This window comes from Amblyomma mixtum, chromosome 6, assembly GCF_055824585.1.
Source record: "Amblyomma mixtum isolate Tamu chromosome 6, ASM5582458v1, whole genome shotgun sequence".
Lineage (NCBI taxonomy): Eukaryota > Metazoa > Arthropoda > Arachnida > Ixodida > Ixodidae > Amblyomma > Amblyomma mixtum.
The window spans coordinates 130,993,169-131,010,240 of record NC_143017.1 but is presented as its reverse complement, the minus strand read 5'-3'; the positions used below and the strand labels follow the sequence as shown (position 1 = coordinate 131,010,240).

Genomic DNA, 17,072 nt, shown 5'->3' with positions numbered 1-17,072 from the left:
TCTATTCATTGACAGGGCCTCTCATTTCTTCGTGCACTTTGTTGCTACCCGCGGCCTCTTACTTCAAGTTTGTGCTGCACCTGTCCCTCGCTCGCTTCTGTTTCGGTGCGCGCGTCGAAGCATCGCCATCCTTTTGTTTCTGCCACGCAACGTTGGTGCCTCTCGGTTCTGCCGAAAGCTCCTCCTTTTCTCCCGGTGTTTTTTTTTTTTTTTTTTTTGGCGGGCAGACTGCCTCCGCCTTTTTTTTTTTCTACTAGCCGACAGCCTGGAGCGCGAGGAACTCGACTGAAAGCCGGTGCACGAAGCTTCGCAAATCCAGCGCGTATTTTTCCGCCCGCAAGAAAGATCGAACAGCCGGCGCCTCGCGGACACACGAACGCGGCGCGCGCGCTGCCGACACGTTCGAAATGGCACCGGAGAAACACAATTCTCTCCCCTTCCCACCCTCTCGCCCTGCCACCCTACCTCCTCGATTTGTTCCCTATTCCTTAAAACGCCGGCTGATGGAAAGGGGGAGAGGAGGAATGCGAGAAGAGCGAGAAGCGGCGGAGTTTGCGTGGAACTTAAATCGCGTGCGCCTTTGCATCACTCGCAGTGTTGCCTTTCGTTCTGCGGGCGCGCAACGCTGCAGCAGAGTGTTTCGTCCGTGCTTGGCCGGGCTAATAGTATATGCAGCCGAGGTTCAAAAAGGAGCGAAAGAAAAGAGAAAGAAAGGGAAAAGAGAAGCGAAGAATGGACCCAAACAATGCGTGGCAAGAAACACAATAGGCAGGCCGCGTGGTGTTACAAGCCTCGACTTTCCGGCTCGCGCGTCGAATGGGATGCCCCTCTCTTTTGAACATCCACGCGCCGCAGACGAAGCTCTCGTTTACCTCTATCTCCTCTTATCCCGATTTTGTTGTTTTCTCGGCTGTTATTTTACGCTGTCTAGTTTCTCGCTTGAAGGCAGCGATGAGGGAGCAGGGAGGAAGAAATGATGGCGTGAAAAAGGAGATCCAGAAGAACAGCGGGAGGGAAAACGCGAAGAAAAAAGAAGACAAAAAAGTCGGCCCTGTCGATGTCGTCTCGTTCGAGCCGCTCGCCGTCTTTTATAGCCTCAGCGGGCGCGGCCTTTTCAAAAGTCGGATCCACCGCCGCCCGGTTCGGCTCAAAATGTCGAGTGCAGGCGCTCTTGCGACGCTCAGCCGCACGCACCAGCCGCTGCCGACGGAGCGATGCCTCGTGCGAGCGCGAGTGAGGGGGGGGGGGGGGGGATTGTTAGTGGGCACCGGCGCTCAGTCTACTTGTCTCGAGCACCGCGTCGATCGCTTAGGATTTTTTCGCTCACTTTTATCCCTTCTTGTCTTCCCATTTGCTACCTTGTTCGTTATCTCGTTATTCTTCCTTTTTCCTCTACCCTGCTGATTCGTTATTCCTGATACACTTCATCCCCCCCACCCACCAAGGCTCCATGCCTTAGGTCCACCTAGGCAGTTCGTTCGGGTCTCGTTTACAGAGGGAGAAATAGAAGTGAATACTTTTTTTCGCCGTGTCTCTGAAACGACTCCCAAATGTTCGCAGAGGTTGAAGCAAAAGACAAAGAAAAGCTTCAGCAACACAAACGAAGTGGCAGGCGGGAAAAGCAGTAAGACAATATGCCCACGGCACAGGGACGGCAACGTCGGCCGACTCTCACTCGCACACACGGGCCGGGCTCCCTTTCGTGGAACCAAGCGCTGCAGAAAATGGTCGCCACTCGCGCGGGACACTGCTATTTATTTTCCGGGCTACGCGCACTCTGCACACACAGACACGCTTGCACGCACACACACGCACGCACATACCGGGTCTCGCGGTGCTTGCCGGCTAAACGTGCCCCGCTCAACCCGAGGCTGCATAATTTGTGCATTCATTCACCGCTGCCGGCGCTCAGCTCTCTCTCTCTTTTTTTTTATCTTTTCTAGCACTGAAAGCGCGCGCACACGCGTTAGTCCACGTACACACGAACACACGCGCTGTGGAGAAGTGGAGAGCGCGCGATTTAGGTACAACGAGGAGTGGGCTCTTCACCGTGCTAACATTGCGAGCGTCCACCGTCCCTTTTCTCAACTACTTTTTTCCTCTTTCTTTTCTTCTCGTATATGTTACAAGAGAGCAAACGGCAAGGCAGAGATCCTGTTTGATCTGGAGCGCATGCCACAGCGGGAAGGGGTAAAAATGCCAAGTGCAATCCTTTTGCTCTTCCTTTGGATATAGCGGGAGGAGAATGCTCTGGGAGGAGAATGTGTGCGTGCGGATACGGCTGTTCAAGTGGTCGTGTGGCTGGTTGTTTTTTTACTTCCATTTTGTACTTGCCTCGCTAACGTTCGCATTTCCTCCTCCCCTTCTCCCCGTCGTCGGTAGCGGCCGGCATTCATTAGTTCAGTGGAATAGGCTTCTACATCCCTGCTTCCGGGTCGCCCGACTGGGGCAGTTAACCGGTGTGTCGAACTGGAATCGAATGCGAGCTTATTCAGGATTACGGGGAGTCAGTCGACAATAAAATGGCTTTGTTAGTGTTTGCGATAACAGCGCTTGGTTTTATAGAAGCGCGTTTTGTCGTTTTCTTAAGCTTTACAAGGCTGCGCGTTCGCAATGTTCTTCGTTTTCTTCACATAAAAAAGCAGGGAACGTGGCGTCGTACAGTGGCGACGAAAAAAGATTGGCACAATGACGTCACCGGAGTGACGAAAATCGCACTGTGTGGCTGTCGCAGCGCCCTGCTTCGCGAATAGCCGTTGGCACTTTTGTTATCGGCGTGCTCGTAACCGCAGCGCCAAGCGTTGCTATCTGGCGCTCCGGTGTCACGTCATTGTGCTAATCTTTTTCCGTTGCGGCTGTACGTTACAGGGGTTGCTCGGTAACATATTTAGCGCTTGATAAGCCTGCAAACGCTGTTCCTTCTATTAAATACTCGCCTACCAACCTACTTTCAAGATCTTTCGAGATCTGGCTGCCCCCACAAGCTGTGTCGCCTGGCACCGAAACGCGAGGGACCAAATTCCCCACCTGTTCTCAAACAGTTTTCATTGACATATACGCTTTAACGGCCACACCTGCACAATTTTTGTGCGCCAGTTCTTCTCTGTGAAATTTATGGTTTGGTTTTTGTAGATGAACTTCGTCCAGCAGTTTTCTCACTGCACGACACATCCGACTTTGATCATAGGCCGTGTCAGCAGAAAAAAAAAAGCTGGAGCCCTGCTGGACACCGCCGCGCACTCAAGGCTTTGTATCGCGCGCACGCTACCGTCACTGACAGGTGCACAGCTCGGCGCCTACAGCCAACCCGCAGTGAAGTTTGCATGTCGACGGGCACGCCATGACAAGATTATAGAGACAAGCAAGCAGTTTTTCAGACGCACCTTTAGTATCCAGTGACTCTAACATGTAGCCCGTTTCCAGTCCATCTGACTGCGCTAAAAGGCGCGAGCTTCCATGCTCTTTCGAAGCCACACGTGCCGTACGTCAGCTAATTGGGCTACACCGAAGGCACCAAGGCAGCAGGGATTATCAGCCAAGTCGCGCGCGTCCAATTCATAATATGGGCTCGCGTTTGCCGCGGCCCAAGCAGCTCACAGCAGCAGTCTTTAGGCGCGCAGGGAAGCAAGTGCAGCGCTGTTTGGGCATTGCAGGTTGCACATACACAGCTATCAGCTCCTTGGTCCGAAAGATTCGTCGGGGCGCTCGAAAGGCAGGGACCCAGCGCGCCGGCAACGGCGAGCGGAGACCCGCGCCGAGTAACGGCAGCCTCATAGACGACGTAGGCCCTCGTCGGGGCGCGCGAGCGCCCAACTGCAGGCACAAATAAAGTTTGCTCCAATCCAATCAAATCGCGTAAGGTGTGAGCAGAAAAGTCACGTACCCTCTCAAGGCCTCACAGCTTCCTGGGCAGCCTCTGCCATGCACCATTTAGGTCCCGCGATGCATGCTTCGTGTTCTTACCGCCGGCTCCACGTTACAGAGGCTGATGGTCGTCACTGCATCTCCCAATTTTAAACATACTCTCCTTCTACTATCAGCTACTGCATATCGTTCATGCGAGCTTGTTCGCTTCATGTACACCCCCCGTCAAAAGTATACAGCCCAAACGGTTTGATTGTGAGGCCTGCAGCATGGCTCGTTATGCATCCTCAGCAGCCTTGATCAGTCGAAAGAGGAAAGGCATTGCGTACTCAATCCTCCCAAGGTTTGGACTGCTTGATGCGCCAGGGAGCCACGCTAAAAAGCTTCGAAGCAAACCCCTTGGGCTGTATACTTTTGACGGGGGGTGTACGTTTCATCGGTCGCTCTTTACCGCTTTCAAAATAAGACTCATCTAAGATCTTCCGCTTGTGCCTCATCTTAGGCGATAACACAAAAAGGCCGATTATTACCCGGTTAAGAAATGCCTTCTCCTCTTCTTCTGTCTCACGCAGTGCGTCCCCTGGAAGTGGACATCGTGACGTCGCAACCCGTTCTTCTGGACGGCCAAGTGATCGACGTTGAGTGCCAGGCGCGCGGGGCCCAGCCCAAAGCTGCCATCCAGTGGTTCCTGGACGACGTTCCCCTCAACGGCTCTACGCTGGCGACTGACGCCACGCGCACCACGAGCGTGCTACACCTGGAGGCCCACGCCGACATGAACGGCAAGAGGCTCGCCTGCCGCGGATTCAACCCGCACCTGCCCGACAGTGAGCTATTCGACTACTGGGTCCTGGACGTGCACTGTAAGTGGACAGGTTTTCATGGCCTACCCCACTCGCGTTACGGGTGCAGCAGGGAAAGCGCAATGCATAGTTGCTCTGGTTACTGAGGCTGAAATTTACAATGCGGCAGAAGAGTAAGAATTCCCCGTTTTTAGCTTTCAGCCCGAGGTCGACAGCACTTTTGTGTTTCTCACGTGGCGTTAGTGCGAAAGCACCATTCCAGGCGTACCAACCCCGAGCAAGACTCTCGTAGTCTTGTCTTGTGCCCCGAACAAACCCGATCTTACCCGACTTACTCAGGAAAGCTGGGGTAAGTTTGGAGGAGCGTCGCACCAGCTGTAGCCAATGGGAGGCAGGTGACAGTTAAACTAACGATTGATCGCGAGAGGCTGCTTGTGAAGAGCAACATGGGTCGCACAGTGCCTATCGGTGACTGTGATAGAAACAGCCACCCGCCAGTGCAGTGGCGCATCAATTAACCACTGCGCTTCTGCGCTGTCAGTGGTATGAGGGCTCGCCGCGATCTAGGAATATTAAGTTAAGAATGACCATTTCTTAACGTTTAAAAAAACACTATCACGCTTTGCTTAACGTTTTATTGGTCTGGAATATTTGCGCAGTGAGTCGAGATAGATGAAAACTTCTAACTGAAAATAATGAAAGAAATCAGTGAGCCAAGAATAAACGTTAGTACGGTCACGATCGTGGTGGGACAGCAGGGAAATGTACAGCTCGGAAAATAAGCTTTAGTTTATGGAAACATTATGCATATATTATGGCTTTGTGGTCCCGTTGTTGAACGGCGCGAAGTGAAGGTTTACTGCGCAAGCTTCAGAATGAATCGCATCAAGAAGAGAATCTGCATGTGCATCTAGATTTGGGGGACATCGTGCATGTAGTCGTAAAAAAGGCGCTCTGTAAAAAAAAAAGGAAGAAAAATTGCGTTTATCATTTTTTTTTTCGCCTCCCTTGCGTTGAGAAAAACGAAGGCAGAGAACTGCGGGTGCAAATGCCTGGGAATTGGACGCTAAAAAGCGTCCAATTCCCAGGCATATACATTGTATGTACATTGTATATACATTACATTGTATGTACATTGTATATACATTACATTGTATAGGCATTGTATATACAATGCATGCTTGTATATACAAAGTGTACACGTGCCGGAAGTAACACGAGGCAACATTTGCAGCAGGCAATCGAAATAGCCCTGTCGGCACTTGGCGCCCCTTCACAACACATAACTTCCGCATCACTCGTGGGAAGGCGTTTATGACCGTTACATAAACATCCTTGCATGAGGTCCAGCTGGGGCATGGGTCCGCGTTTTCAGTACGCTGTCTTCCGTCGGAATGTCGCAGTTTACTGCTTCCCCCTTCCCACAGTGCATACGAATCTTATGGATAAAACAAAATATATGATAATTCCAAAACGATGGTAGGAGGGCTACAGTCCGATACAACTCAAGAACAAAGTGGCTTTTCCCGGGCAGAGGACCCTCTTCCAGCCAATGGCGTCGGCCGATTGTCATGAACCTGCTAGTGTGAAAATGCAAGGAGTGGCGTCACAGTGCATGGAGGGAGGGGGCTATCCCCTTTCTTCTGCCACTCCCTGAATTGCCACGCTAGCTGGCTCATGAGAAGGCTGCTGCCATTGGCTGGAAGGAATTCCTTCGGCGGAGAAAGCCGCTTCGTTCTATCCGAGTGTACGACTATACCCTCACCCTCATTAAAAGGAGCTTCTGCAGAGAAGCCATACGCCGTTCTCATTTTCGGCAGTTTTATCATATGTACTTTTCGGATTACCACCTATAGGTTAATTTTTCGATTTACTGGAATTTTAAACATCGAAGCAGCGCTGTGCCTCACGTGCTTGTGAAAGGCGAAAAAAAGGACTGTTAAATACAGTTCCGCTAGCCAGATTGGACACAGTCTTGACATCTTGCAGCGAAATGCTTCTCTAATGGGAAAGAAACTCCTGGAGGGAGATAGGCCGCCACTGGAGGTTAAAAATAGCACGTTTTGTCACGCTGTGCATCTTTTCAAAACTCAGAGCGCTCTGTAGGGACATGATGCGCAAAGCACGCTAACGAAGCCTGCCTACAATTACTGCGGCGTCCGGGTCTGGGCTTAATCACTTCGCTTAACTTCGCAAGCCTGCCCACAGTGGCACGCAAGCCTTTTCTTAAAAACACGCCCTCTCAATCGATCGTGACGCCAAAACATGTTTTTCCCAAAGGCGCCTGTTCATTCCAATAACAGAATGCTTTAATAACAGTGCATTCCGGGCTTTAGTGTACATCTGCGACATTTTAATTCTAAGGAGGTTTAGTTCAATTTAATTGCTTGTAAGCAGGCAGGCAGCGTGAACTGGGGTACTTTATATAGGACTGATTAAATGACGAAGCAGAGATTAATCTAATTACAAGCGAGAAGACAGGTTTAGCCTCTTCTTTTGCAAGTATTGGCCCCTGAGAGTTCTTTGGCTTTGTATACAAAAGTCAAGGTTATAAGAATTGACAGAAATATTCGAAAAATGTTCCACATTCACCTCAAATGCTTACCACTCCGGTTTCTTAGCGCAAACATTTGTTCTCACGTGACATTTTAATATAGCTACGCGTGATTTTCACTGTACGAGCACAGTTTTCATTCGCGTTTAATGGTGGCAACCGAGAACTAGCTTTCGTACTGATAAGAGAAAGGTTACAAACAATATCCGTACATCTTGCTCTTCCTAATGTTCATTCATGGCGCTGAACATAAGATGTATTTCTTCCCAATTATGGTTGACAAAAGGGTACGTTTTAAAAGTTAACGCGTTTTAGCTCTCACCATACCAGAAACAATGACGCGAGGATCCCTAGTTGAGCTCTTTCTTTCGGACTTTACTATTTTTCAAAAACTATTTCACATAAACCTGTCTCTCATGTCATTCAGTGCAAATTAATTCTGATTCCAAACAGCGCAGAGATTGCATTTATAAAGTTATACCAAAAGCAAGGATAATTTTAGTGTTGACACGCATTAGTAAATATTTGCGATGTATTTTAACAGACAGAAGGAGCCTTTTGCTTCGCGCATTGTTCTAAGCAGTTTGGTGCATAAAATACACGTGTATCGAGATCATAAAAAAATTACTGCCTTAACTTATCGGCAAAAATGTAGGAGTGACTGCCGTGCGTTGAACCTGCAGTTTACGCAACTCCTGTGTATGCGAAAAATATGCAGTTAATTATATTCTACCCACGATAAGCTCATCTGCCACATTTCCATTATTCTCGCGTTAGTATTCTAGCTGAGCTATAATGGCGCCTGTAATATTCTTGCCAGGTTTTCCTGCTCTTTTCAAAACCTATTTCTCCTTTCAAAGCTGCGCTAGCTTCATACGTGCATTCGCCTATGGGCTGCCTTTCAGGCTGAGCCCACCGTCGACAGGCCTCACAAGCCCAAGGCCCGCAAAATTCTCATTATAGGCAGGCCTAATTTTATTCAGGCGCCGCGAAGACGATATCCGCCGGCCCTTTCATGTCGCCACATAAGCCCCCTGGCTTGGGAGTTTTACTCAAGTCCACTCTAACAAGGGCTTTCCTCGTAATACCTCCCGGCTATTGTACTGTGAGAGGAATGCAAAAGAGAGAGCAGCTAGGGATCACCCTCTAGGGAAATGCTCATCGCACGCGGCGAAATTTCACCGCCGCCGTCGCCTCCTCAACGCTTCCAATTCAGCGGCCGCCGCCATGGGCGAGATTGGAGCTGGTGATATCCCGCGCCGTTTTCGAGCGACTGCAGCCACCCCGTCTCCCGTTCTCCCACCCCTCCGTTCTCGTCTTCCGAGCGCTCGTGTAGTGCAGCTCCGCCACCCTGCCCGCTGCCGCCGAAAAGTTTGCTCAGGCGATGGCTCTAATTTAATAACCCGTTAAAATTTATCGCCTCACACTGAGCTCGCGGGGAGCATCGCTGTCCCTACCCCGGCAATGATGGAGGCGGCTGTCGGAATGGATGGAGTTAATGGTATCGCCCGCATAATCTCTCCCCTGTGCTTAAGGGGCACCCCACCGCCACCGGATTAGTTGTCGCAAAGCGGATTAGTTAGCAACATTTAGTTTTTAGCTTCTTTCGGTGTTATCTTCTGGTGGGATAGTTGGCGCATTTCATTCATTCGGGTTAGCATGCTGAGTCGCAAAGTGTTGATTTTTTTTCCAACTTCATGGTGTCCCCTTTGTTTGCCGATGAGGAGGAACAACAATACGACCACAGCCTTTCACTGGTTATTACAACGCGCAACAACTGATGCGACGCATTCTAAACTGCAAGTTATTCTTGAAGCAGGAAGTTTTAAGCATTGTACTCTAGCACATGAGTGGGCATTATTTTTTTTTCGTCCGACTTGCTGACAAGTTGTGTCAGAGAGGGAACCTGCGTGTATTACTGTATTTTTTTTTCGAAACTGCCACCTTCAGCCTTGAACAAAAAAAGAAGCAAATTGTCAAAACAATGATCGTTTTCTTGTCTGTGAGCACATTAACTTTTTTCAGCATTTCAGCAACCAGGCCACTACACTGACTTCATCACTGACATACACAAACCAAATGAACAAGGGAGGGTGAAATGGTTTGCCTTGAATATTTGGATAAGCAACAGAGATTAAGGTTTTCCTTCCTCCCCTATCTTTTTTGAAATCCCTGAGATAATAAAGTGGAATAAAACTGCGGCTTCTAGCCTTCTTTTATTGCAAGAAGAGGTTTCGACAAGCTGGAAATAATTTTCAGTAATGAACCACCATTAGAAGAACCCAAGCGAAATTGTCGTAAGCAGGTTAAGTTGGGATATGAACGATGAAATTTTACGAGAACTGCCTCATTCGCGGTGGACACATGATCCACTGGGCGTGAGTAAACTGATGAAGGTAGTGCAGAGGGAAAGAATAAATAAAATATAAACTTGTAACTCAAAAACACCTCCACACGTTCAGGACGGCGCCTCTCACCTGTCGGAGATCTGTGTGCCTATTAAAATTAAATTAATAGTAGCTAAATATTTAATACTTAATTATTAAAACACGCACATCTTCACGCACGCAAACAAACAGACACGCAGGCACACACGCATGCAGGGGCACACACACAGAGAAGAGAAAATTTGTATGCCATTGGCTTTCTCACAGAGCATCTTCAGCGGCGGGTAAGCTTTGCTCTATGATAGGCACCTGAGTTTATTCAAGAGCTTGGCCAACAAGCTGCATGGTCCGTTCTGTAATTCCAAAAACCGGTTCTGTCATGACTGCGATGTCCTACACCACGCGAACTGTATGCCTGTATGCTGTATTTGTATTTTCGAAGACATAAAGGCAGTAAGCAGCTATTGGTGCAAACAGGCCACCGAGATCATGATTGATCATATGCCAAGACTCACTGGCATCCAGCGGAACTTTCAATTCAACAGAGCATATGCAAAAATATGCGTGCGACAGCCCTACATTGACGCATACTCCCTGAACTTTGTCCTTACAGACCTGGTCAAGCTTTAAATTTTCTGGGGCACAGAGTAGTTTGCCGCAAGATTCTTTATTCACAGCATAAAATTTAAAGTCTCATACGCATGCAACTACCTTCCCTACTATCATCGCACTGCTCGGCATTCATGAGCATGTGGTGGCTTACGGGAAGGCATTCAGCATATTCTAACAACCCCCCCTCACCCCTTTTGTATTCATCAAAAATTCCTGTGGCGCGGTCGATATAAAAACTCCCAGACGGACATCTTTTTACGATATTTAAAATGCTGACTCAGTGCGATAAACCGCGAGCACAAAACCCTCATCTGTAAACTAGTAACATTTCTGAAGGATACCAAAACTGTGACAATATATTCATAACTTCTTGTAATTTCTTTTTGCCCAATACCTCACGGCACCATCTCAGCGTGAAGAGAAGTTTATTTGGACCTTGGAGCAAACAAGGGACAGCCGTCCCTCTACAAAAGAGAAGAAACACTACGGCGACCGATGTCGCCCGATGCAACACACATACATTCACTCACAAGCAACGCAAGTGTCCGAAACACGAAGTGTCCAAAGTAAAAAGTTCAGTAGGGTCCAAACGCGGAGGAAGCACGCGGGAGGAAGACCGCGCACCAATTCCGAGCACAAACATCGCGCACGACACTGGCGCGCAACACTTAGTATGGCAGGAGCCGCACTGTCACACGGCCCCTACAAGAGATGTTGGATGGTTCCGCGATGTTCATTGTGTGCACAGGTGTGCAGAGCAAAAGTAGAGCTCACCGCAACTTGCAGTAACACCTCCAGTTTTGTCGTGCCGTGGTCCAGAGATTACACAGCTGCAACTTAAGCCAATTATTCATCATCGGCGTCATAGTAAGGCGCGGTTAGCCGGCCTGCTAGCGTTTATATTCGCGGCATCTCTGGTGGTTTTCTGGTATACATTTTTTGCAGCCTTCTCGTCAGACATTTTCATGCGCGTAGCGCATACTGTTTTTTTCATAATGGTTGACGTAGACGATGAAAGCAGTTAGTCTGTGTCTCCAGAATACCTAAACAACTGTAGGGCATAGTAACCAACTCTGTGAGCGCCAATTCCTCCCTAAAACATCAGATAACATGGGTGCCTGATCACGCGGGATTAGAGGGCAACGAGGTCGCGGACGCACGAGCTCGAGGACATACCAAAGAAGCGGGCTCCAACCCCGACTCAAATTCTGTTCTAGAACATATTTGCTTACAGGCACGAAAAAATACAGAACACAAGGCAGTAAGACGGGACGAAGCGCCAGAAGCTTGTAGAAGCTCCCTTCACCTACAGCACACGACCCCAATGACAGCCCAATTACAATGACAGCACTTTCCTCCTCCACATAAGAAGCTTAACGCTCAGGAAGCTCGGTACTGGAGGCAACTCCAGACCGATACATTCCCCAACCTTTACAAGAGGCCCTTGTACTGTGCGCTGTGAGTGCGCGTTAAAGAACCAGAAGTGGTCGAAACTTCCGGAGCCCTACACTGCGGCGTCCCTCGTAGCCCGAGTCGGTTTGGGATATAAAACCGCCATAAGCTAAACCCATAAACCAAACATCATTTTCCCCGAGCGCTATAAAGGCGAATGTCCGTGATGCGAAGATAGGCCCGATACATACCGTATTACATTGGGATGTAAGCGCCCGAAACCCCTGGACATCATAACTCGTACAACGAAGAAGCAATGGGAGACCTCTCTGCTGTCCTCAGAGCTTGATACCCAGCGCCCACTCGTTGCGCAGGCAAGAGCGGCGGTCAAGGTCAGTGCAGTCTTGAAATGAAGACAACACCTATTGTATATTTCTCCTCGAGTCTTTTTCTTTCTTTGCCAATAAAAGTTTTCCACTACTTACTACCTCTCCGCTTCCCTTTTACCCTCTCCCTGTTCCTCTACCTGCGCAGTCAAGCCGATGCTGCAGCTGAACTTGGTCTCCCTGGACGCGCGCAAGCAGATCAGCGAGGGCAGCAGCGTGTACTTCGACTGCAACGTGCAGGCCAACCCTCCCGTCAAGCAGGTCGGCTGGCTGCACGAGGGAGCCCAGCTAGAGCCCAGCCCGGGCATCCGCATCGAGAACGTGCGCCTCGTCATCGACCGGCTGCAGAGGCAACAGGCCGGCCACTACCAGTGCGCCGCCACCAACGAGCTGGGACACGGCGTCTCCGAGAAGGTCTTCCTCATGGTCTACTGTGAGTACGCCGCTTGCCACTAGCTCCACTACTTCTGTCTTCCAACGTTAGGTGCCGACAATTCACTATTAGGGAAAGGGCGGCTTTGCTTTCAGTGGGAGAAAATCGCAGTAATTTCGCGGTATAGTATAAGTTTTCGTTTTTTTTTTGGAATATATCCTCACATATTGGCATATATATATATATATATATATATATATATATATATATATATATATATATATATATATATATATATATATATATATATATATAACGACGCGGGTTTGATCGCGGCGGTCAACTTTCGATGGAGGCGAAATTCGAGAGGCCCGTGTACTATGCGATGTCAGTGCACGTTAAAGAACCCCAGATGGTCGAAATTTCCGGACCCCTTCACTACGGCGTGCCTCATAGCCTGAGTCACTTTGGGACGTTAAACCCCATAACCAACCATACATATACGTATATGAAGAGCAAACCCTAAAACAAGATTTGGGATAGGTGGTGATCATTTTTTTCTGCAACCTTGATTTATTCCTTCCTCTGTGACATGCACATCATTTGATGGGAAGAATTTCTGCGATGTGTTCGGTAGCTAAGAATTCAGTCAGAAAACCTAAACACGGTAAGGACCGAGTGATCAAGCACGGTAGACGATTCCGTCATACGGATTGTCATAGGCGCGTTTCAATGCAAAATTTCCTGCGGCTTGTTAACTTATTTTCTTTGGTATCAAGAGAACATTGTGCGCAGATATTGGGGAAAAAAAAACAAAACAAATAATATCCCTTCATGCGTTTCCAAATACGAGTAAACGCACGTGTTTTTCCTTCATCTTGTTTTTGGAAGCCTATCTGTTTTGCTAATAAGCAATCTATCAAAGGAGCACCAGAGCTTTTCCAGTATTAGTGCCGCCGCGGTGGCTCAGTGGCTATGGTGCTCGGCTGCTGGCCCGAAAGACGCGGGTTCGATCCCGGCCGCGGCGGTTGAATTTCTTTGGAGGAGAAATTCGAGGCCCGTGTACTGTGCGATGTCAGTGCACGTTAAAGAACCCCAGGTGGTCGAAATTTCCGGAGCCCTCCACTACGGCGTCTCTCATAGCCTTAGTCGCTTTGGGACGTTAAACCCCATAAACCAACCAACCAGTATTAGTGACAGAAAAAGCGGCTTCCGAAACATAAGCGATGAAACAAGCTTCTAATTCCTATCGTTCGGGCTACAAAGCTTTTCAATCATTTTGTGCTACTTTGATTGGTCATTGCACAACGAGTGCCGCCTCCTATTTACGGAAGGCCGCAAGAAGAGACACCTAATGAGGAGAAGGCCACTGAACTCGCAATAATCTTATCATCAGGCAACCCCCTTGCCATTCCGCATCGTCTGCAGCGGTTCAGAAGTTTATTTCGAATTACTTACCCAAAGTAGCTTAGTTTAGAGAACTGATGCCTTCTGCTTTGCAAAAAAAAAAAAACAAGATCATGAATAGGGACACCTGAGGAAAATACATTCTGGATGTCTTTGCTCTTGCTTGACGTCTTGTAACCTATTGGTTGCAGTCAATGAGATCGAAATGGTGCGCCAAAAAAGGCACGCACGTGCGCTGGCAGTGCTTTTAAATGAAGTAGTTCTAGCAGACGGATAGCATTACGAAGGCGTTCCTTGAATCTACTTTTAGAAAAAAGAGTGGCACTCTCATTACGCGTAAGTTCGAGCCATTTGTATAAGAGCTGAGAATTCTGTAGAGATGGGTACCTGACCTTGCTTTCAGATTAAAAGTACTATGTAAAGGGAACTTGAGCTATGGCTGCTTTTTCTTTAATAATATTTATCAGGCAATATAAACTAGTCGGCAGTCTTCCGAAGGACTCAGTCCTTTATGAGATGCGAGGATGGAAAGCAGGACATTAGTGCCAACTATTCTGTTATGAAAAGCGTGAGAGAGATTTTTTATGGAGGTTTAACGATCCAAAGCGACTCAGGCTGTGAGGGACGCCGTAGTGAAGGGCTCCGGAAATTGCGACCACCTGAGGATTTTTAACGCCCACTGACATCGAACAGTACACGGGCCTCTAGAATTTCTATGGCGGCGAAATTCTCGAGGCCCGTATACTGTTAAAGGACGGCACAAAATATAAGATAAACGTTTGCATTGTGTTTTTGGACTTTTCCTTTCACGACAAAAAGCGGCAAGACTCGTATGGTTATGATATAAATTCCACTACGATTTCCTACTGTACATTTCGTTGCCCGCATTGTATGTGATTGAGAGGGACACAATGTGTCTGTGAAAGTTTAAAACTTACAGCAACAGAAAATATGCTTTCCTTTTCATACGTATTAGTTGAATACAAGACAACATGGTAGGTTTTAGCGCCCCCTGCCTCTGATTGTACTACTCCTCTTTCTCTTTTCTTTCCCACGTGTACCCCCCCCCCCCCCCCCTGTTCTATTTTTCACGCTCTCCAGACCCTCCCAAATGCCGTGAGAAGCAAAAGATGGTGTACCACGTGGCCCGACACGAAACCACCAAGGTCACGTGTGACGTGGAGGCGGACCCTCCAGACGTGCGCTTCACGTGGCGCTTCAACAGCAGCCTGGAGAGCCTCGACATCGTCGCCTTCAACCAGTCGGGCCCCCGCAGCAGCTCAGCCTTCTATACTCCCCGGAGGAAAGCCGACTACGGCGCCCTCCTCTGCATTGCCACCAACTCGCTGGGCCAGGGCGCGACGCCGTGCGTCTTCAGCATCATGCCTGCAGGTCTGACGCCGTTATGTTCTTTCTTTTACTTTGTTATTTGTGTTCTTAGCGGAGCTCTCTGACCATTATAGTTCCGAAACTTACCTAGTGTCCTTGTGTTTAAATCTGACAATGCGACTGGGCTAAAAAGCGGAGGTTAGCAGACTATCGCGTCACTCGTGGGCACTAAAAGAAAATGTTTACAAGTTAGGAACTGCGAGATGGTTTATGACCGCGGTGGCGCCTGGGAACAAATTAAGTGAAACAAATGCGTTAACAAAAACTTACTGACGTTATAGGTAAGCAGGTGGTGCTGTAAGTAGGTGATATGGAAGATGAAACGAGCACCACTTTTCGGCGCGTCTGAAGTTAATGATAACGATGATAATGAAAAGCAACAGTTTCTTTTTGCTGCTCCTAGCTATCGGTTCTATCTGCTAAACTCCGCGAAGTGGCCTCAAGCAATAGGTTTCAAAGCGGAGTTCCACAGCTACTATGATCAAAGAGCACCGGTTCTCAAGGTGTAAAACTGTCTTGAAGCCTCCCCTCAAATCACAGAATTCAGTCCATGAAGGTGACACACTTGACAATGCACGCAGCCAGTCACTGCATGCCTCAATTTGTAGCGCTAAATTTTGTAATCTTAGTAGCATGAGTCAACTATCATAGAAGCTTACCGAGCCTCCGCGCTGGCTCAGGGCGGCGGCTCAGTAAAGACACGGACACGGACACCGAAAGACACCGGTTCGATACCGGGTGCGATGGTCGCATTTTTATGCAGGTGAAATTGTAGAGGCCCGTGCACTGTGCGATGTCTGTCCTCCATAGCCTGAGTCGCTTTGGGACGTAACTTCTCCATAAACCATAAAACCAAGACATAGAACCTTACCGTACGAGCACATAGCTTGTCTAAAAAACAGAAACCAAATTTGAAATCATCAGAGCCGACTTTAAAAGAACAGTTTTTCCGTAACTTCTTTTTATGTGAGTGTGTCACTTTCAAGCGCCACTGTGACGATTGAAATATCTATATTGGCTGTCATGCTAGGACCACGCTGGTGCTCTACATAATTATGCAACTCGCGCAAGATAACTTTTGTCACTGTGGCTGGGCCACATCTCGAGCCCCATCACAAAAGTAAGGCCAGTGTTCTTCTACCCGTCACCTCAGCAGGAGCTTTGTGCAACGCTTAGCAATACAGCTGAGAGGTTGCATGAACCTTCCACCATTCATATTACATCTGTTTTTTTTTTTCTTTCGACGTGGTTTTTCTTTGCCAAGAGTGTGCAATCCGGGCATAATTTTTCGAACCCGTCGAGAAAGCAATGTCTTTCAGAACTCTTGCCACCATTTTTCGGCATGCATCTGAGTTGTTGGCCCCAGGAGGCCGCAATTAATCCTGAAGACCTATTGAACTGAATAGGAGCTTCGTCAATTATTTGTTTTATTCTCTTTTTTTTTCTTTGAAAAATTGGATGAGGGGTGGCACAAATTGGTCGCTAAAAAAAGAAAGAAAGCAGCAATGAAATTAGGTACATACGACGGCTAAGAAGTGCAATAAACACTTTACTTCCCACTGAGTAAAGTATTTAGAATCTTTGGTGTGAAAACTGTATACATAGATAGAACTTTCTGGAGCCACAAAGCTTATGTCTGGTTATCTTATGCTTAACCCGCACCTCGTACACGAAAGAAGGAGGAAATTGCTGTGATCGTAGGCAGCGTCAAAAGACTGCGAGATTCTAGTTTCTAGATTTTGTAACGTCTACAAAATATAGTGCAGCTAGTCTCTACGTGTCCAAAATCTTATAAAGAGGGAATGGGTGCTGTAAATTCGTCATAAAGCGAGAGCAGAGGCGCATAGCCTAAAATGTTTTGCAGCTGATCGAGACAATCAAAACTGCATTTTGCAGCGCTGTAAG

At 48.1% G+C, this 17,072-nt stretch overlaps 1 protein-coding gene across 3 annotated transcripts in view; it reads left to right on the top strand.

Moving 5' to 3' along the window:
* The window catches only part of LOC149340418 (nephrin-like), a 620,707-nt gene that overhangs the window by 577,153 nt on the left and 26,482 nt on the right, over positions 1-17,072 (top strand). For all 3 annotated transcript variants that reach the window (XM_089549188.1, XM_089549186.1, XM_089549187.1), the window contains 3 exons: positions 4,437-4,727; positions 12,147-12,431; positions 14,880-15,170. In XM_089549188.1, coding sequence (XP_089405314.1) covers positions 4,437-4,727; positions 12,147-12,431; positions 14,880-15,170 — 867 coding nt within the window. The remainder of the gene's footprint in view (positions 1-4,436; positions 4,728-12,146; positions 12,432-14,879; positions 15,171-17,072) is intronic.